We start from the raw sequence: 26,955 nt of genomic DNA on the forward strand, positions 1-26,955 counted from the left end.
AAACGCGAAAGTACATGACAAATTGCCTTCAAAAGGACAGATTAAACGGATATGGAACCTAGCCAATCAGTGTTTTTTTCGCGTGTAAATGTCTGGCTGAAGGTCGAATGCCCCCTTTCCAGTTTCCTTTTAAAGTAAGGATATGATTTCAACAGGATTACCAAAGGTCCACCGACGCACAAGTGATTGAATCCATTTTAATGCTTCTATCCTTCATTTGTTAGTTCGTCATATTATTCATGGAATAAAATTATCTCTTTAGTTTTTAATGGTTTGATTTACTCTGATAAAATTTTCTGAACCCATCCTACATACATACATAAGTAGAGGCCTAAATTATGAATCTTTAATTTGAATTGTCGAATTATTTCAACATATCAGAAATCATTCAAATTTTAAAAATGATGATGGTTAGTGATTTTATCACGAGATGTATTTTATCTCTGTACTTGATCATGTCTACTGCGTTACATATATTCAGTGTATTTTTCTACATCCAAAACGGGTAGTTACTTGGTACATCAAAACAATGTAATATTAGATACCTTTAGCGACTCAAGTTATGTGCACGTTTTTGATGTAATATCGCAACACTTTTTTTGCTGTGTATGTCATCGATCCGGCCATTGCTAAACGAGGAGAAGAAGAAGATCATTTTGAAGACATTATTATTATTTATTAATATCAATATCAAAGGAATGTTAATTGTAGTGCCAAACTCCAGGGGCAAAAAATATCGGAACTGGGTCCCGAGCGGAATAATCGCAATCTTAGTGTGTAGATAAGAAAAAATCCTAAATTTTAATTGGAAGTTTGCAGTAAATCTAGTGAAAAATAATGTTGATCAATAACATCCAGTATAAAAACATAGAAACTCAGTCGATCTCTTGATGTTATAGTTGCATGACATGTTTATTTTTAAAATGCTTGTTTCATTCATATTTTTCATCTGATCGCAATCATGCCCTCGACGAAGTTTGTAAGAAATGCACAATCTTTACCTTTGTTCAATGTATCAAGTGTCTTAATTAAATATTTTTAGCAATAATTATTTTATCTCCCATCTTAGTAAATTAATCATTTATTTTTCAATAGAATATGAAAGCTTTTGTTGCGTTGATAAATTGCTTCGAAGACATCAAGTTGCTATCGTTTACCGTTAAGCCGCTATTAATATTGATCGCTTCATTTGGTTCATGAAAAGTAACCTAGCTAGGCGAATATGATTGGTTCACACATTCAAAGAGGGCCCAGCTGAACGATTTTTCTAAGTTTGATCCTGTCACGACTTTGCGGAACGAATGAGTGTGGAACGAATGGTGAAAGAAAGGAGAAGACATTCACAGTCAACATGAAGGTCATCCTCTCCATGCTGAGTACATTTCATTGACTGACGAAGGAGATGAAAGTGACAGCTTTTTCTCTCACATTCAATCCGCTCTCTGTCAATGACTGTGAATGTTTCGAGCACTGAGTAAGCAGTACTCCTGGCGGATTGCTTACTCGCCTCAAATATCTTGAAAAACTACAGCCCTATCGTCACAGTTGCTTTTATTTGAAAGATCTAAGTTCTGAAACTGATCGATCGGATCTTTATAGTTTATTGAAAACCATCAAAGATGAACATTACATTTTTCTCGCAACAAACAATTCCAGGCTGGATCGCTTTGATGAGATGTTAACGGAAATTAAAAAAAATGATTCGATAAAGTTGATTGTCCAGACGAATGCCAATGAAAATATAGGCCTTTTGAAAGAATTTACTGTGATTGAAGATGAAAAAAGTGATTGGGATTCCTTAGACGAATCATGTCAGCGGATATTGATGAAACGAATCGTTTCGTTCCAAAAGCATGAAGTAGAACTGTCTGAATTGCTTCAGCTGAACGATGGATTTCAGAAGTTGTTACAGGGTGAAGTTTTGGAACATATAATTCAAAACGAAACTAGCTTACAAATTGGACCTGATTTACCAGATTTGACAAGCGAACTTTATCTTCCACGAACAATTAGGGTTGATAAAGATGGTTTGACAAGCGAACTTTACCTTCAACGAACAATGAGGGTAGATGCAGATGAATTGCTACGTCAAAAAAAATTAAGAATAGATAGTTTACGTATGGTAGAAGCTTTATCTAATATAGCTAGAATATATGGCAAATTTATTCCTGCAAAAGAAAAACAAATCAAAAATGCAGATTTTGATGAACGGAGTTTCTTGGAACAGATTGCCTCGTTCAACAAACCTCAAGTAATAGTTTTGTCCTCGGTTCCAGGAAACGGTAAAACTACTTTATGGACAAGCCTAGCAAGGAAAACAAAATCCATGTTTCCGACATATTGGGTGCTGTTTCTCAAACTACAGGATTTTGAAGGTTGTGAACAGGATTTCGAAGGTAATGAGTCAGACGCATTAGATCTCAAAAACAATTTTAAGTTAAATAAATTTGATGAAATGTACCTACAACAGTGCAGGATAAACTCCATTTGCAGAATCTTTGTTTTTCTTGATGGTTTTGACGAAGTGCCACATGTTGATAAAGATCAAGTACTGAAGTTTATCGAAAAGCTGTCCCAAAATGCTCACGTATTCATAAATACCCGCGAATATCGGGAAGAAGAATTAAAGGAAAAATTTAAATGTGCAAAATTTTACGATCTCTTTGAGCTTCCCGAATGCGATCAGAAAACAATGCTGGCCTTTTTATTGAATGTAGAAGTAAACAATATTTCTGAATCACTAAAAAAATTCATGGATTCAATTTTGAGCAAGCTTAACAAGTTGAGCCGTTTTTGTTATAATTTCGGAGTCCCTATACTACTCAGATTGTTTGCAACACTTTATCGAGGTTCAGTCGAGAATTTTTAGACGTCTAAAAATGAGGAAATACTCCAACAAAACCTCCACGAAACGATCAATATTGCGAAGCTCTATGAAGAGTTTATATACAGCTCATTTCTGAGCAAAGAAATGAGTGCAATAGATCCGCAAAAAGCGAAAAAACTTTTAAGGAATGAACTAAGCAGAGATGGTCTCAAGTACCAAGTATTTCTTGAAATGCATAATAAGCTAGGTATTCTAGTTATCTGCGGAAAGTCAAACATGAAAATATTCCCTGGGGTTGGAAAAATTTTAGAGCAGTTTAAAAACAAATACGAGCATCAAGATACGTTTCTAGTTTCGAAAATTTCTTCCCAAGCACCAATATTTATTCATCAATCATTTGCAGAATATTTTGCTGCAAGGTATTTTTTCGATTGTCTCAAGAGTATGGATCAAAAAGAAATAGATTTACACTTTCCAACAAACGAAACTGCATCGAATAATACCATACAAGGCATATACACGGATATTTTCATACATAAGGACGTTAATTCATTTACGAGATGGCAGAATTTGATAAAAATGGCATTCCCAATCAATTTATAAACGCATTGATGACCTTACCTAATTGTTTGGTGTGGGCTGGTCAGTATAATTGTACCAAACTAGTACGCCGAATGATTGAAATTGATCCTTCGATTATTAAAAGCTATCTTGGAGATGTGGCGCTTCCTATGGCAGCTTACTATGGAAATAATGACATTTGTGAAATTTTACTTGATAAAGGGGCTCCCTTTGATGATGATGATGTGTATTTTGGCCAGAGTCCGTTATACTTGTCTTCAATGAGCGGCCAAGTTGATACTGTTTCCTTTCTTATTGATCGAGGAGCCGATATCAACATTGTTGACACAGAAGGTCAAAGCGCATTACATGTGGCAAGCATGAATGAAAGAACAGATGTTGTTAAGCTTTTAGTTGAGAAAGGAGCCAAATTGAATCTTACAGATACAGAAGGCAACAGCGCATTGTTTTATGCTGTTGAGAGAGGTAATCTTGAAATTGTTCAAGAATTGCTGGACGGAAAAGTGAAGCTAGATTACAAAATTCTTGAATTCTCATACAAATCAAACGTTGCGGATTTATTGTTTGATTATGCAGTGAAAACTGATCGGCAATTTGCATTTGAATTTCTAAAGAGAGAAAATGAACGTAATAATGACTATGTATTTGAAGTGAAAATGGCATACTTCAATCGTTCTGAATTGAACGAATTTTATCAATTGGCCTGCAAAAGCCGCTCAAAGAAAATAGCACGGTGGATTATATCAAATGCTGAACCATTCAGTACCCTCGAAAATGCGCTTCACTTAGCTGTGAAAATGGGCGATGAGGAATGTGTTCGTGAGATTATCAAGAAAAACCCTGAAATGAATCTTAAAGATGGCGAAGGAAAAACACCTCTACATTATGCGGTGAACTCGATTCATTTGACCAAAATTTTGATGGACAATAAGGCTGATCCTTACGCCCTCGATGATTCCGGCCAAACTCCTCTACATTTGGCAGTTTTAGAAGGGTACATTCATTCAGTTAAACTTTTGTTTGACTACGGAGTAAATCCCTCAATTGAAAATTCAGATGGCAAAACAGCATTACATTTGGCTGTGCAAAAATGCAATGGTGAGGTAGTGAAACTTATTTTGCAAAATTCCGCAGAATACACTGATTTGGTCAATAAAAAAGACAAAAACGGAAACACTGCGCTTATTGTAGCTTCTCAAATCGATTATCAAAGAACAAATTGCATCCATAGTTTTTCCAGTGTTTCTAGCTTGGACTGGGCAGTGATTCACAAGGAACTAGAATCTTTAGAAATTTTATTGAATCATGGAAAGGACCGCAATGACAGTCCAATAGATAGGCATCGGGCCGGGGAATCGAAAGCTTATTATTTTTTAAGGCAAATTTGGAAAAGAGCTGCCGAAGTCACGGAACATATCATCCAGAAACATATGTCCGGCGACAAAACGCTTTTCGAAGCCTGTAAAAAAGATCAACAGAGAGATCGATGCCTACAAATTTTGCTTGAAAACGGAGCTGATCCGTATATATGTGATAAAACAGGTCGAACGGCTTTGCACTGGGCCGTGGATAACAAAAAACTGAAATGTGTGGAAATTTTGTTGAAGTGTGGAATAAATCCCAACAAAGCTTATGCTGAGGATCAAAAAGGTTTGCTCTGGGCTGATCAATTTGCAATTCACACGGGGCATCAAATTACACTTTACAGAGATGTTGCTAAAATAGAAGTAGCTGATACTTGTGTTAACATTCAATTAAATATATATTTATTGTATAGAGCTTTGATAGAACGAAATATTGAAAAGGTAAAATTTCTGTTGAAGCAAAAAATTAATCCGTCTACAAAAAATGTAGACGGAGAAACAATTTTTCATTTGGGTACACAATCAAATGATCCATCAGTTTTATTACATATTCTTAAGCACACTGTTCATACAAAATTTAAAACTGAATTTTTAGACAAAAGTTTTGGAAATTGCATAACAGAACTTTGTGAAGTCTGCAAGGAAAAGGAAGAAACAGATTGTCCTCTGAAAAAAATGTTTATTGACCAAAGAGTTAATCTTAATGAACGCGATAATCTAGAACAAACCGCTTTACACTTTGCGGTGAAGCAAGGAAATCTAGCGTGTGTTAGAATTCTTTTGAAGTACCAAATTGATCCACTTTTAAAAAATAAGTATGGACAAACTGCTTTACATTTGGCCGTAGAAAATAATAATCCATCATTGGTGAAAGTTCTTTTGCAACACACTCGTAAACGCTTTCGAGATTTTATCAACCTAAAGGATAACAACGGCAATACTGCGCTTCACCAAACATGTATCGGAGTATCAAAAATGGAATATGATTGCAGTGAACTTTTGATTAAAGTTGAAACTTTACACAAACGTTTAGAGTGTTTAAAACTTCTCCTGAACCACAAAATTAATCTGTGCATAGCTAACAATGAAGGTCAAACAGCTTTGCATTTGGCAGTTGAATCTAACGAACCATCAATTGTGGAAATTCTTTTACAACACGCTGAGAAACCTCATGAACTCGTAAATATGAAGGATAACAAATGCAGAACTGCGGTTCACAGTACAGTAATGAAACTTCAAAGAGAAAAATATATAGTTGAATGCATAGAAATTCTGCTTTGTAATGGAGCCGATTTAAATGCAAGCGATCAATACGGTAGTACTCCATTGCACTACGCATGGCGCAGAAAAGATCAATATGTATCCGAATATCTTGTGGAAAGGGGAGCAAATTTATTTTTTGCTAATGCAAAAGGCGAGACAGTCTTGCATTGGCCTTGGCTAGGTTTTCAAGAGTTTAGACAATTTAAGGCAATCGCCAATACACAGACTGATGTTGTTAACAAAATAAATATTTATGGACAGACAGCGCTTCATATCGCTTGTTCATCATCGGAGGATACAAAACAGGAGTTCAGGAGTTATGAATTAGAATTCTGGGCAAAACAACTACTAGCCATGGGTGCAGATCCTAATATAAGAGATCATTCAGGAAATACTGCATTCCACTTGGCACTAAAATCATCGGAATTATTGAGAATAATATTAGGAAATCTTCTTTTACAATACGAAGCAAATCCATCTCTTTCTGACGAATTTGGTCGAACCGGTTTACATTTAGCTGTTAAGTTTGATGCATTCCCTAACATGATTGAAGCGATATTAAAAAAAAATGATAAGCTCATTAATCAGAAAGACAATGATGGCAACACGGCACTTCACTATGTAAATGGATTCTTGCTTGCAGAAGCTATGATTGATGTTTTGTTCAAAAATGGAGCAGATGCCGATATACCTACGCAATGGTATAGGTCTAACTGCGTTGGATTCGGCAGTTATAGCGCAGAATTATCTCATTGTCGGATTGCTTATTTTAAAACGTCTATATCCATGCATAACCATCTCTGATATCTCGTTTCTAAGAACTTTGAATTCAGCTGACTTTAAATTGTATTACTATCCAAAGGTGGAAGAGATTTTAATGGAATGTTCAGAACGTATAAAGCACATTAATCAAAATAACGCATTAGGTGAAACAACGATTGAAAATGCGGTGGCAAAAATTGTAGCTGAACTGGAGAAATTGCTTATACCTGCGATGTGGGTTTGGAAACCAAGCCACCCCCCCTTCCCCCATTCCCCCGGTAAATAGATAAAAAAATTAATAAGCTTTTTTTTAATAGTAAATTAACAGCACAGTCAACTTGATTCAGGATTTATTTTTTATAATCTAAAGACGGAAGATGTTGCGGGTCAAATTACCTAACTTTTTTATTGTAGCAGTGAAAAGCTAAAAAAAAAGGATTTATTTTGAATGAGAAACCTGCCAAAATGTTAATCTTGTTTTACAAATCGTAGTTGCAATTTTTCTTTATTGAATTCTAAGCCCGCCTACTTTCTTAAGTAAATAATCATAATAATAATTTTGATCACTACAGTGGTAAAAAGCGGGTAAACTTAGTAAATTTTTACGCAAAGGTGATTGCATATCTAACAATTTTATTGGTAGCCCATTTAAAAATACTTAAACTCTCAATTAATGAAAAACTGCTGCTAGTTGTTTTTTTCATTTAACCCTTCATTTCATGATTTTTTATTTTTCACTAAAAATCATTTTAAACAGTTGAAAATGATGAGTACATAAAACAAATTAAAATAAACTACAATTTTTTACTTTTTCCATACATTAATTGTTGCAATTTTTTTTGCTTTATGAAACGAAGGGTCAAAACCTGAAATTGATTCCACTTTAATGATCCAATCAAAATGCCTTCCAATCTTTTTCGATCAGTTGAATAAAATAATATTTTAAAAAATTCAACACTCGGAGCAGAGAAAAGGAAAATTCTTGATTAAATAAGGCGCAATAATTTAGGTAATAAAAACTTGAAAAACAAAAATTAATACTTTAATTAATAAAAACTTGAAAAACAAAAATTAATACTTTAACGTAGTAAACTACCCTTCCGTGAAAAAAGTGGTCTTAAAAAAGTTGAGTTTTGAACAGAGTTTTAAGTTTTTGTATTATATGTAGTTCCAAAAAGGTTTTTCGCTTCTGAAGGATAAAAATTTCAAATAAAAATCATTTAACTAGCCGCCAATGAGAGTTTCATTTGAAAGAAATTTACCATTTCAAAACTGTTTCTTATAAAAAGGTCTTAAATCGATGTTTTTAATGATTCACGTAAAGATGATTAAAACACAAATAACACGGATTATTCCTAGTATATTTAATCAAATCAGGACGTAATGACCAATTTTAAATTGAACATTAAATTATCATCAACATTTTAGGATTTGACTGAGTAAAAATGTCAAGCAAGGTAAAATGGGGAAAAAGGTGTATAAACCGCGAAGAAATTCAAGATCTTCACTACTACACAAAGCAACTCTATGAACAAATACTTTCCTTTAGTGAAAATGTTCAGAAAACCGTTTGGATGTAAATTCAGAGACCACACAAGCTTTTAAACGGAGTTATGGTTTCTTTTGAACCCCCCATTCCATTATATTTTGTAAACAGTTCAGAAAAAAACTTATTGAGACTTATAAATTCATCAGCCATAACTCCAATTTCTGAAGTTGGATTCCTCGAAAAAAATCACACAAGATACGTCTCATTTTATTCAAAATTTTCATAAACGTAATATTGAATTGATATTAAATTCAATCGCGGTTTATGTGCCATTGTGCAAGGTAATGCTATTGAAATTAATACCAGAACTTGCCAATCAGAATGTCTATATAATTCAAACGCTTCAACAGGAATCAATTGATATTTATATTTGAGCTTTAGGGATTTGCTTATACGTATAGGGAAGAATAAGAAGTCTTGATTCGTCAGCTTTATCTCGATACTGAAATATTTGTATTTTAAAAGGACTCAAAGAAAGGCTTCTATTTAAAAATAAAAAAAAATTGCACCTTATAGTATGCAATGAAAATAAAGTAGTAGACAAACTTCAAGAATTCTATTTGTCTTACACTTATAAACTGTGAAATAAAAACTAATTTGGCCAAAAAAGTCAAAGGAACTTTTATTATAAGATTCTGCATGATTTTTGCCAAAGCTAAGGGTACGCTGATTTTTGTATCAAGTCTTCTTTAACATCAGTTCTTTTAGTCCCACGAAAACGCTTGTAGTAACTTTTGCAGCATATAAATTTGAAATTACTCGCTGTCAAAAAATGCAAAAGACGGCAGTCTGCAAAAATTTCCGAAAAATATGATGGAAATAAGCGAAAAGGGTCAAGTAACCCCATTACCCACTACGTTTTTCATTGTGATGGATAATTTTAAAAAAAACCGATTTAATACTCTTAACAGTGGATTGTAGCCTTTCTTACAGTCTAAAAAATATATTTGGATACACATGACACAAAATACTGAATAAATGATAGATTTATAAATTCTGAGTAATGATTAAAGTTTTCGAACGTGGTGAATCCTAAATGAATTTAAGAAATTAGGATTAAAATTTTTTCATAAGATGAAGGTATTTTGAAATAATTATAATTTTCACATAAATAATAACATAATTGTAGACTGATTCAAAAATTTGGAATGATTGAATTCTGGGATACCTTGTATGATCCCGTTTCTATGACATTATGATCTTATATCTATAAAATAGAAAAGGTCTTAAAAATGAAGAGTATAATTTTGAAAATAGATGCCTAACTATGTGTTTCAAATAATTCAACCTCTCAAGTAAAGGAAGCGAATGAATTGAAAAAAAAAATTAAGTAAATTCGCAACTGCTAGACTAAAATACGATGTTTCAACGTAGATTACAATAATCTATCGAATTAACTATAGATATTAAACATTTTGACAACTTTGAAATGTCAATATTATCAATTTTGTCATTTTGTCAATTATGTCTATTTCATCATTTTTGTCAATTTTGTCAATTCAATTTATTGTAAATTTTGTAAATTTTGTAAATTTTATAAATTTTGTAAATTTTGTAAATTTTGTAAATTTTGTAAATTTTTAAATTTTTAAAACTTTGTAAATTTTGTAAATTTTGTAAATTTTGTAAATTTTGTAAATTTTGTAAATTTTGTAAATTTTGTAAATTTTGTAAATTTTGTAAATTTTGTAAATTTTGTAAATTTTGTAAATTTTGTAAATTTTGTAAATTTTGTAAATTTTGTAAATTTTGTAAATTTTGTAAATTTTGTAAATTTTGTAAATTTTGTAAATTTTGTAAATTTTGTAAATTTTGTAAATTTTGTAAATTTTGTAAATTTTGTAAATTTTGTAAATTTTGTAAATTTTGTAAATTTTGTAAATTTTGTAAATTTTGTAAATTTTGTAAATTTTGTAAATTTTGTAAATTTTGTAAATTTTGTAAATTTTGTAAATTTTGTAAATTTTGTAAATTTTGTAAATTTTGTAAATTTTGTAAATTTTGTAAATTTTGTAAATTTTGTAAATTTTTTAAATTTTGTAAATTTTGTAAATTTTGTAAATTTTGTAAATTTTGTAAATTTTGTAAATTTTGTAAATTTTGTAAATTTTGTAAATTTTGTAAATTTTGTAAATTTTGTAAATGTTGTAAATTTTGTAAATTTTGTAAATTTTGTAAATTTTGTAAATTTTGTAAATTTTGTAAATTTTGTAAATTTTGTAAATTTTGTAAATTTTGTAAATTTTGTAAATTTTGTAAATTTTGTAAATTTTGTAAATTTTGTAAATTTTGTAAATTTTGTAAATTTTGTAAATTTTGTAAATTTTGTAAATTTTGTAAATTTTGTAAATTTTGTAAATTTTGTAAATTTTGTAAATTTTGTAAATTTTGTAAATTTTGTAAATTTTGTAAATTTTGTAAATTTTGTAAATTTTGTAAATTTTGTAAATTTTGTAAATTTTGTAAATTTTGTAAATTTTGTAAATTTTGTAAATTTTGTAAATTTTGTAAATTTTGTAAATTTTGTAAATTTTGTAAATTTTGTAAATTTTGTAAATTTTGTAAATTTTGTAAATTTTGTAAATTTTGTAAATTTTGTAAATTTTGTAAATTTTGTAAATTTTGTAAATTTTGTAAATTTTGTAAATTTTGTAAATTTTGTTTGTAAATTTTGTAAATTTTGTAAATTTTGTAAATTTTGTAAATTTTGTAAATTTTGTAAATTTTGTAAATTTTGTAAATTTTGTAAATTTTGTAAATTTTGTAAATTTTGTAAATTTTGTAAATTTTGTAAATTTTGTAAATTTTGTAAATTTGTAAATTTTGTAAATTTTGTAAATTTTGTAAATTTTGTAAATTTTGTAAATTTTGTAAATTTTGTAAATTTTGTAAATTTTGTAAATTTTGTAAATTTTGTAATTTTGTAAATTTTGTAAATTTTGTAAATTTTGTAAATTTTGTAAATTTTGTAAATTTTGTAAATTTTGTAAATTTTGTAAATTTTGTAAATTTTGTAAATTTTGTAAATTTTGTAAATTTTGTAAATTTGTAAATTTTGTAAATTTTGTGAATTTGTAAATTTGTAATTTTGTAAATTTTGTAAATTTTGTAAATTTTGTAAATTTTGTAAATTTTGTAAATTTTGTAAATTTTGTAAATTTTGTAAATTTTGTAAATTTTGTAAATTTTGTAAATTTGTAAATTTTGTAAATTTTGTAAATTTTGTAAATTTTGTAAATTTTGTAAATTTTGTAAATTTTGTAAATTTTGTAAATTTTGTAAATTTTGTAAATTTTGTAATTAAATTTTGTAAATTTTGTAAATTTGTAAATTTTGTAAATTTGTAAATTTTGTAAATTTGTAAATTTTGTAAATTTTGTAAATTTTGTAAATTTGTAAATTTTGTAAATTTTGTAATTTTGTAAATTTTGTAAATTTGTAAATTTTGTAAAATTTTGTAAATTTGTAAATTTTGTAATTTGTAAATTTTGTAAATTTTGTAAATTTTGTAAATTTTGTAAATTTTGTAAATTTTGTAAATTTGTAATTTGTAAATTTTGTAAATTTTGTAATTTTGTAAATTTTGTAAATTTTGTAATTTTGTAATTTTGTAAATTTGTAAATTTTGTAAATTTTGTAAATTTTGTAAATTTTGTAAATTTTGTAAATTTTGTAAATTTTGTAAATTTTGTAAATTTGTAAATTTTGTAAATTTTGTAAATTTTGTAAATTTTGTAAATTTTGTAAATTTTGTAAATTTTGTAAATTTTGTAAATTTTGTAAATTTTGTAAATTTTGTAAATTTTGTAAATTTTGTAAATTTTGTAAATTTTGTAAAATTTGTAAATTTTGTAAATTTTGTAAATTTTGTAAATTTTGTAAATTTTGTAAATTTTGTAAATTTTGTAAATTTTGTAAATTTTGTAAATTTGTAAATTTTGTAAATTTTGTAAATTTTGTAATTTTGTAAATTTTGTAAATTTTGTAAATTGTTGTAATTTTGTAATTTTGTAAATTTTGTAAATTTTGTAAATTTTGTAAATTTTGTAATTTTGTAAATTTTGTAAATTTTGTAAATTTTGTAAATTTGTAAATTTTGTAAATTTTGTAAATTTTGTAAATTTTGTAAATTTTGTAAATTTTTAAATTTTGTAAATTTTGTAATTTTGTAAATTTTGGTAATTAATTTTGTAAATTTTGTAAATTTGTAATGTGTAAATTTTGTAATTTTGTAAATTTTGTTAAATTTTGTAAATTTTGTAAATTTTGTAAATTTTGTAAATTTTGTAAATTTTGTAATTTTGTAAATTTTGTAAATTTTGTAAATTTTGTAGTTTGTAAATTTTGTAAATTTTGTAATTTTGTAAATTTTGTAAATTTTGTAAATTTGTAAATTTTGTAAATTTTGTAAATTTTGTAAATTTTGTAAATTTTGTAAATTTGTAAATTTTGTAAATTTTTGTAAATTTTGTAATTTTGTAAATTTTTGTAAATTTTGTAAATTTTGTAAATTTTGTAAATTTGTAATTTGTATTGGTAAATTTTGTAAATTGTTTGTAAATTTTGTAAATTTTGTAAATTTTGTAAATTTTGTAAATTTTGTAAATTTTGTAAATTTTGTAAATTTTGTAAATTTTGTAAATTTTGTAAATTTTGTTAATTTTGTAAATTCTGTAAATTTTGTAAATTTTGTAAATTTTGTAAATTTTGTAAATTTTGTAAATTTTGTAAATTTTGTAAATTTTGTAAATTTTGTAATTTTGTAAATTTTGTAAATTTTGTAATTTTGTAAATTTTGTAAATTTGTAAATTTTGTAAATTTTGTAAATTTTGTAAATTTTGTAAATTTTGTAAATTTTGTAAATTTTGTAAATTTTGTAAATTTTATAAATTTGTAAATTTGTAAATTTTGTAAATTTTGTCCTTTTGTCCATTTGGATAGTTGTGTCAATTTTGTGAATTTAATCATTTTTGACGTATAGTTAATTAGCCAGTTTGTCAATTGTTTACAATTTTGTAAATTTGGGTCTCAATTTAGTTAGTTTTGTCAATTTTGTCAATTATGTCTATCTACTATTTCATTTTTCTCTTTTTTCTATCCTAATTTGTCAGTATTAAACTTTATAAGAAATACTATGAAATGAAAGATATTAAATTATAGACAAATAGATTAATGATTGTAATGATGATGATATTATCCAATTGAATGAAAAAACGATTATATGCCAGTTAATTCATAGGAAAAGAACATTTGGAACGGCAAGTGGAATTGAATGATGCATAAACTTATAATCGACAATATTTAAAATATTCATTTTTTGATTTTTGTCTTTAACTTGTCAGGATACATGCTATTGCTAGATGAGTTGATCCTAGTAACACATTATTTTTTCCAATAAGCTTCAATTTTCCCTACCCAGCATGAGAGCAGCAATTTTACTTACTACTTAATGATCCCGCGCCGATCCTCCGGTGCATAGGGCCGTGGTAAAAGACCTCCACTGTTGACGATCCGGAGCCAGCGTCTTCACACTGGCCCCAGTCAAGATTCTCGTCGACAGTTCGGATTTCAGCGGCTAGGCTTCGCCGCCACGAATTTCTGGGTCTGCCTCTTCTTCGATGACCTTCTGGATTCCAATCTAGCGCCTCTCTGCAAATCTCGTTTCATCTCTTCGCAGCGTGTGCCCAATCCATCTCCACTTACGTTCCCGAATCTCGATTTCTAGCGCCTTTTGATGGACACCGGGCGATGTAGTTCCTCATTCGAGATCCAGTTGCCAGGCCACAAGCGCGGATGGATATTCCGCAGGCAGCGGTTTACAAATACTTGCAGTTTTCGCGTCGTCACCGCATATGTGCACCAAGTTTCGCACCCGTACAGCAATACGGATTTGACGTTTGAGTTGAAGATTCGGATTTTTGTTCGTGACCGCCAGATGTTTCGGAGACTCGCAAACGCAAATCGGGCCTTTCTGATCCGGGTTTCGATGTCTTTTCTGGTACCACCATCAGGGCGTTATCTGGCTAGCAGATACTGGAAGCACTTCACTTTCTCAACTTGTTGCCAGCTACCACGAAACTGGAGGGATATTCCTGTGTTGATCTCCATCGACTTGGTCTTTCCGACATTGACTTTGAGACCTGCTGCCTTGGAACTTTCGGTGAGGTCGTCGAGTTTGCTCTGCATATCTGGTTGTGTTTGCGCGAGCAAAACAATATCGTCCAGCCAGGTCAAGGTCGTTCAGTTGCTCCATTGTTGAAGGATTCCACGGCAATCCTCGGTTCGGTGCACAGTCAATCGATCCAATCAAAATCTCATCCATTACGATTAGAAAAAGTAAGCGGTGATAGAATACATCCTTGTCTCACTCCAGCAGTTATCGGGATTGGGTCGGACAAGACACAGTCGTGCAAGACCTTGCACGAAAATGCCTCGTAGATGAGATGGACTAGTTTCTCTGGTACTCCTCTTCGCCTTAGAGCCGCCCAGATGTTTTCATGGTTAATTCGGTCGAATGCTTTTCGAAATGAACGAACACCAGCAGAAGAGAGTCCTGCAATTCGTTGATTTGTTCCAATATGATTCGTAGCGTTGTGATGTGGTCCACACATGATCGTCGGATCGGAATCCAGCTTGTTGCCGTCGGAGGTGTAGCGTCGATTTTCTCCTGGATCCTGTTCAGGATCACTTTGCAGAGTACTTTGAGGGTTGTACAGATCAACGTTATGCCTCGCCAGTTATCGCATTCCTGCCAGGTCTCCTTTCTTCGGGACCTTTACGAGGATACCCTGCATCCAGTCGGCCGGAATGTTGCAGTATCCCAGATGTCAGCAAAAAAGATGGTGCAACATTTGTGCTGACAGGGCAGGGTCGGCTTTCAGCATTTCAGCAGGGATGCAATCGATCCCAGGTGCTTTGTTGGATTTCATGTTTCTGATTGCCGCTTCCATTTCAGCCAGCGAGGGCGCTTCCGAGTTTACGCCATTTATGCGACTTACTGTTGCGCTTCGAGCTGCAGATTCTGTTGGCCATCGCTATTCGTGACTCGGAAGAGTTGTTCGAAGTGCTCAGTCCATCGTTTGAGCTGATCTGTTCGATCGGTCAATAACTGACCTGCTCGGTCTTTCAGCGGCATTCTTGCATAAGTCCTTGCACCACTGAGACGGCGAGAGATGTCATAAAGTAATCGGATATAAATAAGTTAATAAGTTTTGAGAAAACAGAGGACTTTAAAAAAAAATTGTATTATATGTGTTCCAAAAGGATTTTTCGCTGCTAAAAGATTAATATTTTAAATAAAAAACTGATAACTTACCGCCAATAATCATTTCGTTTGAAAGAAATTTACCTTTTCATAATTGTTGCTCTTAATGGGGTTCTCCATCGAAATTTTGTGTGATTTACGTAAAGGTGATTTGAACACAAATATAACGGATTATTCCTTATATTTTATCATTTAAGGATGAAAATGATCAATTTTACATTTAAAGGATAATTATCATCAAAATTGGAGGTTTTATTTTTTTTTTTTTTTTTTAATTCAAATAAATTTATTAGGCCATTTACTTTTTGATCAAAGTTTTAGTGGGCCGAGGGTCAGGGGTTTTCTTAAGACTAGGGGGTGGTTGGAAGGGGTAAGGAGAAGGAAGGGGGCGTTGGGAGGGAATTGGAGTTTTTAACAATAACTGTTCCCTTGATCGGGTACCTGGGGGATCCTTTTGTGTTGCTACGATCATCTGCCTCGTCCGATGATTGAGCCGGTGAGGGTTGAGGGGTAATTCGTTTCCGAGGAGGAGACGCTGGTTTGAGGTTTGCAGTCTGTTGGTTTGTCCGCTTCTGTTGTGTTGGCTGCTGCTGTTGGTATTTTTCTTCGGTCTGTTGTTCTCTCGACTGTTGGTTGCGAATTTCTATTGTCCTTTGTTTTAGGTTGGTGCTCCGTCCGTCGTCTTTAGAATGCTGGCGAATGTTGGTTGTTTGCTGATGGTTTGCTGGATCAGTTTTCGGGCGGCGGCAATTGAGATGTACTTCTCGGTGCTAATTTTTATTGCTGCTGTTTCGGCTAGCCAGATTGGACATGCTCGATTAATGGGTGAATGGCCTTCTTGTTCACAATTCCCGCAGAATGGGTGATTCTTGCAGTCCTCGCTGTTATGGTTTTGTGAACTACACTTACTGCACGAAAGAGGGCTGGTGCAATTCTTTTTCGTGTGTCCGTACTTTAAACAGTTCCTACACAGTAGGGGCAGCGGGTAGTATAACCGAGTTCGCACTCGGAGAAATCCAAAGTGGATAAATTCCGGAATGACGGTACTACTGATAGTTAGTATCAGTGTAGATGTACCAATTATTCCAGTGGGCGTTTTTTTGGTTATTCTGCGTACGTCAATCACTTTTTGGGGCGACAACTCATCCAACAACACTTTTTCTTCCATTTCTAGGGCTTCGTGGCAAGTAACAACACATTTACGTTTGTTTAAACTGGGATGGCGTCCGATAATGATAGGAGTGCCATCAGTCAAACAAGTTAATTTTGCCAATTCTTTAACCTGCTCTTTACTCCTACACTTCAGCACATACCACTCATGTTTTTTCTCGAAGAACGCGCCGTCAATTTTTCCTCCCGCTTTTTGCTCCACGGATCGCCCAATCAAAAATGGGTTTTGTGGAAGTTTACATCCATCTGCAGCTTTCAGGGTCAAGTAATATAAACGTCCGTGCAGGTTCTGTGGATCCATCCAAGTTGGTATTGTCCTATCGGGGGGTTCACCCGGCGACGGACTCATCGCGCCACTCTCACTTTAAACTTTTAGTTCGAAAAACAATAGCCTTTGTTTAACGAGGACCGAACACGAAAGCGACCGGTCTCGTTGGAGGCTGAGAAGGAACTTCAAAATTGGAGGTTTTAACTGAGTAAAAAGTCAAACAAGGCACAATGAGTAAAAAAGTTTATAAACCGCGAAGAAATTCAATATCTTCCTTCCTACACATAACAAATCCATCAAAAAATGCTATCCTTTAGCGAAAACATCCAGAAAATCGATTGGACGTAGTTTCAGAGGCCGCACAAGCTTACGAATACGAATGGTGCCTTTTAAACTCCTAATTCCCATTTATTTTGTAAATAGTCCAGAAAAAAAAAATATTGAGACTTAAAAGTTTCGAACCAAAATAGATTTTTCTTGTGCAATGTTTTCTGAAGAGTCGAATGGAAGCGGTTTGAGCCGAGCTCCGAAAAAATGGAGTGTTGGCTTTTTTTTACCCCTAGTTCCCCTATATTTTTCAATTATTGCAAAAAAAGTATTTTTGGACTTGACATTTTTTAACCAGCTGTTACGTATCTAATGTGATTATTTTTCAAGAAATTGAATGGAGGCTGTTCGAGCCACCGCAAGCTTCAGAAAATGGAATTATGACTGTTTTATCCTAAATTCCCTTACATTTTTCAAATGGTCAAGAAAATGCATGTTCGGACTTGAAAATTTCGAACCAAATGGAACGTAATCCGTGTGATTTTTTTTTCCCAAAAATTATATTGAGGCTTTTTAAGCCACCGAAAGCTTCGGAATATAGAGTTATGGCTTGTTTTTTCCCTCAATTCCCCCTCATTTTTCTATTATTTCAGAAAAAAAGCATGTTCGGAGTTGAACATTCTGAACTAAATGGGACGCATCTTATCTAATTTTTTTTCCCCAGAAATTCAACGAAGTTATTTGAGCCACCGCGTGGATAAGAAACTGAAATTATTGCGATTTAAACCCTCAAATTTCTGAATAAATTGACACAAGTTGAGAAATGGAGGGTAAAACAGCCATAACTCCAGTTTCTAATCCGTGTAGGGGCCCAAATATGCTTCGCTGAATACCTCGAAAAAATCACCTGAGCTTTTTTTCTGAAAGAATTGAAAAATATAGGGGAATCGAGGGGAAAAACAGCCATAACTCAATTTTCTGAAGCGCGCGATGGCTCCAACAGTCTTAATTGGATTCCTCAGAGAAAATTGCATAAGATATGGCTTTTTTATTCAGGGATCTAATTTACGTCTTACTACAAAGAAAATGAAATGATAAAAGTTTGATTTTGATGTATTTTTGTAAAACAGCTACAAACTACGAAAAAAACAAATGCAATTTGAAAAACCCGATTTAATACACTTCACAGTGGATTGTAGTTTTTCTTACAGGCTGTAAATTATATTTGAACACATATGACACAAAATAATGAACAAATGAGAGCATTATAAATTCTGAAATTTGATTAAGGAAATTCGAATGCAGTAAATTCAAAATGAATTTAAGAAATAAGGATTCCAAAATAAGAATTAAAGTATTTTGAATCATTCTAAATCTATATATATAAAAAGAAATTTCCGTTTGTTTGTTCGTTTGTATGTTTGTCTTCAATAGGCTCAGCTGCCTTAAGAGCTAGAAAGCTGAAATTTGGCATGGGTGCTCATTAGGACCAGGAATGATGAAAAATGTTTTTAGATTTTCGGATGACCCCTTTTGAAGGCGGTCGTCCGTACAACAACGGTTTTATTCCCCCGAACCGAAAGTCATGGCACCCATTTTGTGAACCGACTTTCGTTTCCGTTCGTTTCGTTGGCGGGATTATTTTCACCATCAACATGGGCAGGCTATTAGAAACAACCATCCAGAGCTCACATGTAGTGGATAGCAAATCAAAGCTTGCTGAGCATTAAAAATTTGAAAGTGAAAATTTTGGCGGGTGTTTTTTGTACCTTCTACTGTTCAAAGCACATGCTACCGGTACGAGATATTTATAAGCCTACATTTTGATTGAAAAATACAACTAGCCTGTTAGGAATATATTGACTAGAATAGTAGTGGCTTTCAAAGTGCTCTTTACCGCTGCTGGGGGGCTTTGAAGGTCAACCATTTTTATATTTTTGGAATTCCTCATAGAGAAAGAAAAATTTTTAGATTCAGAGATCATAAGTTCAAGGCTGCGATTTTAATGCTTCAATTGGAATTTTAATGGGGGATTAGGAAATTAAAAAGATAATAAAATTTGAGGTTTTGAGTTTTATCCAATTCGATTTCACTGGCCAATTTCTAACTTTTGAGTTATCATTGATGACCAATTTTGTCGATTCTACCATCTATTAATGGGATGTTTGTGCCCATGAAAAAAGACAGAACTAAAAAAAACCTTTTTCATAATATTGATATGGTGTTTTCGGAATGATTTGTTTTCGATAACTTCAAAAAGCTATTAGTAGAACTTCCAACATTTAAGGTAAACTAAATTCAACAGTGCGAAATTGAAAAGCGAAAAAAATACACACATGCAGTTGAAAACATGCAAAGTGAGTTTTCAACATGCTCAACAAAATCATCCATATTGATAAGTGGGATAATCTTCAACAGATATTTTCAGTAGATAAGGGATGGAAAAGATAAAAAAGAAGTTTAATCTTCTGAAAATAAAACTATTAGGCCAAATCTCTTCAAGCTTCCTAAGAAATGATGTTTGTCTATATTTAGTTTTCAATATCTTAGTCAACTTGCTGTTTTTATACATCGGATTGGGTTAAAAATTGGCACATAGGGATTATTTGGGACAAACAATTGAATTCACTTATCCAAATTAAAGTCAGGGGTTGGCCTAGGGGGTCGTCCATATAAACTATTCACTGTTGATGCGATATTGTCGTTATTATACATCTATTTAAAGGAAATTGGTACACGAAATTTTGAGGGACGATCAATCGATTTCAGGTATTGAATTCAGCGTAAGGGGCCGGCAATAGGGTCGTCCATATTAACCTTACAATATTTTTTAAATATCGTCGTTATTATACATCGGATTGGGATGAAAATTTGCACACGGTAGTTTTCAGAGACGGACAATCGACTTCAGATATCAAAGATTGTATAAGAGTTCACCAAAAGGAGTTTAACTTTTTAGCAATAATTGCGTTGTTATGCGATGGTCGACTCGAAATTTTTACACGGGGCTTTTTTTTTTGGTACGAGCAATCCATTCCTGATTTCAAATGAAGTAGCAGACGACAGAAGAGGTGTTCGTTCAATATTTTTGCAATTATAACTTAACAATTAATTCGGAAATGCATCAGGAAAATATTTGGCTATTGACTTTCATACAAACTGTTCATAACATGTTCCAAGTTGAAAGCGAAACGGAGTTCGTATGGGAACAGCTAGTATTCATATAAATAACATAATTTACAACTAATCGGAGATTTTGTCAATTTTGTCAATTTTGTCAATTTTGTCAATTTTGTCAATTTTGTCAATTTTGTCAATTTTGTCAATTTTGTCAATTTTGTCAATTTTGTCAATTTTGTCAATTTTGTCAATTTTGTCAATTTTGTCAATTTTGTCAATTTTGTCAATTTTGTCAATTTTGTCAATTTTGTCAATTTTGTCAATTTTGTCAATTTTGCCAATTTTGTCAATTTTGTCAATTTTGTCAATTTTGTCAATTTTGTCATTTTTGTCAATTTTGTCAATTTTTTCAATTTTGTCAATTTTGTCAATTTTGTCAATTTTGTCAATTTTGTCAATTTTGTCAATTTTGTCAATTTTGTCAATTTTGTCAATTTTGTCAATTTTGTCATTTTTTGTCATTTTTGTCATTTTTGTCTTTTTCGTCATTTTTGTCATTTTTGTCATTTTTGTCATTTTTGTCATTTTTGTCATTTTTGTCATTTTTGTCATTTTTGTCATTTTTGTCATTTTTGTCATTTTTGTCATTTTTGTCATTTTTGTCATTTTTGTCATTTTTGTCATTTTTGTCATTTTTGTCATTTTTGTCATTTTTGTCATTTTTGTCATTTTTGTCATTTTTGTCATTTTTGTCATTTTTGTCATTTTTGTCATTTTTGTCATTTTTGTCATTTTTGTCATTTTTGTCATTTTTGTCATTTTTGTCATTTTTGTCATTTTTGTCATTTTTGTCATTTTTGTCATTTTTGTCATTTTTGTCATTTTTGTCATTTTTGTCATTTTTGTCATTTTTGTCATTTTTGTCATTTTTGTCATTTTTGTCATTTTTGTCATTTTTGTCATTTTTGTCATTTTTGTCATTTTTGTCATTTTTGTCATTTTTGTCATTTTTGTCATTTTTGTCATTTTTGTCATTTTTGTCATTTTTGTCATTTTTGTCATTTTTGTCATTTTTGTCATTTTTGTCATTTTTGTCATTTTCGTCATTTTTTGTCATTTTTGTCATTTTTGTCATTTTTGTCATTTTTGTCATTTTTGTCATTTTTGTCATTTTTGTCATTTTGTCATTTTTGTCATTTTTGTCAATTTTGTCATTTTTGTCATTTTTGTCAATTTTGTCATTTTGTCATTTTTGTCATTTTTTGTCATTTTTGTCATTTTTGTCATTTTTGTCATTTTTGTCCATTTTTGTCATTTTTGTCATTTTTGTCATTTTTGTCATTTTTGTCATTTTTGTCATTTTTGTCATTTTTTTCCATTTTTTGTCATTTTTGTCATTTTTGTCATTTTTGTCATTTTTGTCATTTTTGTCATTTTTGTCATTTTGTCATTTTTGTCATTTTTTGTCATTTTTGTCATTTTTGTCATTTTTGTCATTTTTGTCATTTTTGTCATTTTTGTCATTTTTGTCATTTTTGTCATTTTTGTCATTTTTGTCATTTTTGTCATTTTTGTCATTTTTTGTCATTTTTGTCATTTTTGTCATTTTTGTCATTTTTGTCATTTTTGTCATTTTTGTCATTTTTGTCATTTTTGTCATTTTTGTCATTTTTGTCATTTTTGTCATTTTTGTCATTTTTGTCATTTTTGTCATTTTTGTCATTTTTGTCATTTTGTCATTTTTGTATTTTGTCATTTTTGTCATTTTTGTCATTTTTGTCATTTTTTGTCATTTTTGTCATTTTTTGTCATTTTTGTCATTTTTGTCATTTTTGTCATTTTTGTCATTTTTGTCATTTTTGTCATTTTTGTCATTTTTGTCATTTTGTCATTTTTGTCATTTTTGTCATTTTTGTCATTTTTGTCATTTTTGTCATTTTTGTCATTTTTGTCATTTTTTGTCATTTTTGTCATTTTTGTTCATTTTTGTCATTTTTGTCATTTTTGTCATTTTTGTCATTTTTGTCATTTTTGTCATTTTTTGTCATTTTTGTCATTTTTGTCATTTTTGTCATTTTTGTCATTTTTGTCATTTTTGTCATTTTTGTCATTTTTGTCATTTTTGTCATTTTTGTCATTTTTGTCATTTTTGTCATTTTTGTCATTTTTGTCCATTTTGTCATTTTTGTCATTTTTGTCATTTTTGTCATTTTTGTCATTTTTGTCATTTTTTGTCATTTTTGTCATTTTTGTCATTTTTGTCATTTTTGTCATTTTGTCATTTTTGTCATTTTTGTCATTTTTGTCATTTTTGTCATTTTGTCATTTTTGTCATTTTTGTCATTTTGTCATTTTTGTGTCATTTTTGTCATTTTTGTCATTTTTGTCATTTTTGTCATTTTTGTCATTTTTGTCATTTTTGTCATTTTTGTCATTTTTGTCATTTTTGTCATTTTTGTCATTTTTGTCATTTTGTCATTTTTGTCATTTTTGTCATTTTGTCCATTTTTGTCATTTTTGTCATTTTGTCATTTTTGTCATTTTGTCATTTTTGTCATTTTGTCATTTTTGTCATTTTTGTCATTTTTGTCATTTTTGTCATTTTTGTCATTTTTGTCATTTTTTGTCATTTTTGTCATTTTTTTCCATTTTTGTCATTTTTGTCATTTTTGTCATTTTTGTCATTTTTGTCATTTTTGTCATTTTTTGTCATTTTGTCATTTTTTGTCATTTTTGTCATTTTTGTCATTTTGTCATTTTTTGTCATTTTTTGTCATTTTTGTCATTTTTGTCATTTTTGTCATTTTTGTCATTTTTGTCATTTTTGTCATTTTGTCATTTTTGTCATTTTTGTCATTTTGTCATTTTTGTCATTTTTGTCATTTTTGTCATTTTTGTCATTTTTGTCATTTTTGTCATTTTTGTCATTTTTGTCATTTTTTTTCGACTAATTTTTTTAATTTCTGTTATAGATTGAAGAGGAAAAAAAATCCATTTTTAAGATAAGAATCATTTTAATTGTGCAGCCCAGTATTGCAAAAACATCGAGAACAAATGGAAAAAAACCACACTTAGGGGAGATGAGGGCATAACGAGCACCCGAGGCATAATGAGGAACTACGCTTTTCTACGAAAGTGCGTATTTTCTCAAATAAATTTTCAAGAGGATTTGTTTCGTACTTCCTATAGTATTAATTTTTCACAAAAAAAGGAATCTCCTTATCATCTTTACAGAGATATTTAAAAAAACTAGCTTGGTTCTCAAGTTACGAAAATATTATAATTTTTGAAGCACCACGAAATAAGCTCTTATTGTCTTAAAATAACCTTGATCTATAATGTACGCACTGCAACATGATGTACACGTTGTTTCTCAATTTTTTACCATCAAAAATTTTTTGATTTTTCACTTTTATCAATTTTAAAACACGTTTTTACTTAAATTTGTTGACTAGAGGCATATAGAGCACCATATTATCGAGGCATAATGAGCATTTTCTGCCGTAGAATCTAGCAACGAATTAAAATTGATTTATAGCGCCACACCTTGACTAGTTTTCATCCGACAATTTAGCCTATTGGTAAGGTGTCGGAGAGGTAATCAAAAGACTAGAATTAGATTTCAGTTCGAGGTGATTTTTTTCCATTCACAATTCATGATCGATTTTTTTATTGTTACATTATACGGCTAGTAGCATCATCCTCCGAACAAAGCACTTAATGTATGAGCGTGCGTGAATTGTTTGTATTCTACAAAAAGACCTAGATTATTTTGTTATTGCTTTGTTTGATGAATCTACGACTTACCTGACTTCATCGAATTGAATTCGCTGCTAGATTCCCCGGCAAAAACGCACATCTGGCTCTGATTAATGGTGCTCATACTGCCTCAGGGGGGGTTCTCATTATGCCTCCACAGTGGCTGGTTTTCAGCTTTTTGCAAAATTTTTTAAAATGCATTTTTTAACGTTTTCATCTAGTTTTTCACGTTTCAGCCCGTTAGGGAATAGGCTTTTCAAGTGTCTGAACACGAAACAATAATGTAACCTCCATATTATAGCTATTTTCTATGGTTAAATAAACGTTTTCCTTAAGGTGGCCATTATGCCCCCATCTCCCCTATACACACAAATACATATATATCGCCAGCACTCGTCGAGCTGATTCGATGTAGGAACCTATCTATCTACGTGCTATAATTAATGGTCTCCAAAACCGACCGATAACTATACCATTCTGTAAAAATGACAAAAAGGTTATGAGTCAAATATTTTGACAGAATGGGCCTTAAGAATTTTTCGAATAAGACTCACAAGTCACAACTCGTTACTTTCATGCAGTCCGTGGGATTTATTATTTGATAATAAAACAGGCTCATCGTTTCAAACGTAACGTTCAATTCCTATCCTTTTCACATTATTAAATATGAGTCAATTTGGAGCCTTGTAAACAATTTCCTTAAATCTAATTCTTAAAAATGTTATGGAGCTTAAACCGTTAGTTAAATATTGTCAATTTAAAACAAAAAACAATAAATTGGCCTTATTATTGACTGAAACACCACCTTCCAGCGGTTTCTCCCCAGAAAACTCTCTTATTCGAAATATTTCGGCATCTCCTGTTCCGCAGATGAAACCCGAGAAGCAATTGCTGCTGCCAAATGGCTTTGTGGATCATTACGGTTATTATTATTTCATTACCATCGAATATTATCCGGTCAGCGATATCTTTTACAACCGCAACCGCAACCGCGCGAACAGAAGGTATCGCGTCCAGCTGATGCTGATACGGAAGAGTTCAACGTGTGAATTCGAGGGAACGGAGGGGTTAAAAATAAAAAGAACAAACTTGAACGAGAGAAAACGCACCACGCAAGAACAGGATCTGCTGCTGCAAGGCGTTCCAGATTTATGAATGGTTTGGCTCAACGAAAGGCGCGCATGTGTATGAGCCTGTAGAGTATGAGTTGATATGAATACGACCTCAAATCAGTAACACCATCGTCAGGCAGAGCCACGCAGATCTTCGCCGGGATCAGTTACTTACTTTTGGATCGCTCAGTTGATGGTCGAAACGCCTTCCAAGAACCGCAGAACTTCAACCAGTCCACGCTTGGGGCGTATTTTTTATCCAGCATCGCGTTCCAGAAACTTAATGGCAGGGTTGTTCCGTAAACGGCTTGTGGAAGTATGGATTATTAAGCACTTATATCTACATATCTACATCTCTCTTTCCTTGAAATCTTTCCGAGGAAGCTCGAGAAGAAAACACACCTCAACAAATTGTTCATTCATGCTCGCCCAGGATCTGCGTGTGTGTGCTTTAGCGCGATCCTTGGGTACGAATTTGGAGCGATACCTGCCATATAGTGAATGGTTGTCAAGTTTAAAATAATTTCAGCTGATCGCCGAGTTTGACTTTTGCAAGTAAATAAAACGTCGCTTTTGATTATTAGAACCGGGAGGCGGACTAAAGGAGCAGTGCCATCACTTGACTTCAAGACTCGAGTACCAACCTGCCTTAGTTGCACAATATCGGAGGCTGCGATCTGACACTGAACGTCAAGATGTGCTACCAGAATTACAATATGCCATTCCGGTTTTAAAGCCCAACCATCCACTTGTGATGTTGGGCGTCACGAGAGATGGCAATCTATCCGACCAAGACATGAGGCACACACCACGCTCGGGTTGTCTGTCTGTCGTTGGTGGCGACCTCTTGAAATAGATCTTGAATGTGGTTTGATTCAACTACCGGTAGATCAGCGATAAACGGGAAATGAGTCACATGCGAAGTTTAAGCTGCACCGTTTCGAATCATTTCATCAGTTAACCTAATTCAAGCAACTTTTGAGTGATAAACTTAAATATCCATCAAAGGTAGGTTCAAAATATTAAAAAAAATCCTTCTCTGATAACTATGTATGTTCAAATTAGAATGATTTATAACACGAAAGCTGTGCGGGGAGAGATAAATCGCACAGAAATCAAAAGTGAGATTGTAAACACATAAAAGTTAGTGAGAGCATTCACATCCACTGATGAAGAGAATTCCCTTCTCAGGACAAATCTATTGCGCACTGTGTTAAGGAGAAATCTGAGAGCTAACCAGTAAAGCAAATCGAGCAGATCTGGCAATGATAACTGGTTTATCACTTGTTTAACACTTAGCGATAAATATGAGGACGCGATGACTTCTCATCCCTTTCCAATTTCGATCAAGATAACTCGTCCGAAATTTTTTTCTCTCGGTCATTTCTAGTTTTGAGAATATTCTCCGACAAAACTGGAAGCGATCGAAAGAACAAACACACTGTTAAAAGGTTCAGCGCGCACCAGCTGACCAACGAAAACGGCCTCAGACTTATAGATTTCGCTGCCCCCAAACGAATGGCCGTACGCAGTACCTTTTTCCAGGACCGCCTCCCACACAAGTACACCTGGAGATCACCGTACCAAACGCAATCACAGATCGACCACGTTTTGATAGACAGCCGACACTTCTCGGACATCATCGAC

The 26,955-nt window shown here is 31.8% G+C and overlaps 1 protein-coding gene across 1 annotated transcript in view; it reads left to right on the plus strand.

Moving 5' to 3' along the window:
- The first annotated feature begins 3,881 nt into the window (after nt 1–3,881).
- Nucleotides 3,882–26,955, plus strand: part of LOC129752594 (putative ankyrin repeat protein RF_0381) — a 53,875-nt gene continuing 30,801 nt past the window's right edge. The window contains exons 1-2 of the mRNA XM_055748369.1: nt 3,882–5,059; nt 5,369–5,739. Of these exons, the coding sequence (XP_055604344.1) occupies nt 4,066–5,059; nt 5,369–5,739 (1,365 nt within the window). The 5' untranslated portion in view covers nt 3,882–4,065. The remainder of the gene's footprint in view (nt 5,060–5,368; nt 5,740–26,955) is intronic.

Source organism: Uranotaenia lowii, chromosome 3 (genome assembly GCF_029784155.1).
Source record: "Uranotaenia lowii strain MFRU-FL chromosome 3, ASM2978415v1, whole genome shotgun sequence".
Lineage (NCBI taxonomy): Eukaryota > Metazoa > Arthropoda > Insecta > Diptera > Culicidae > Uranotaenia > Uranotaenia lowii.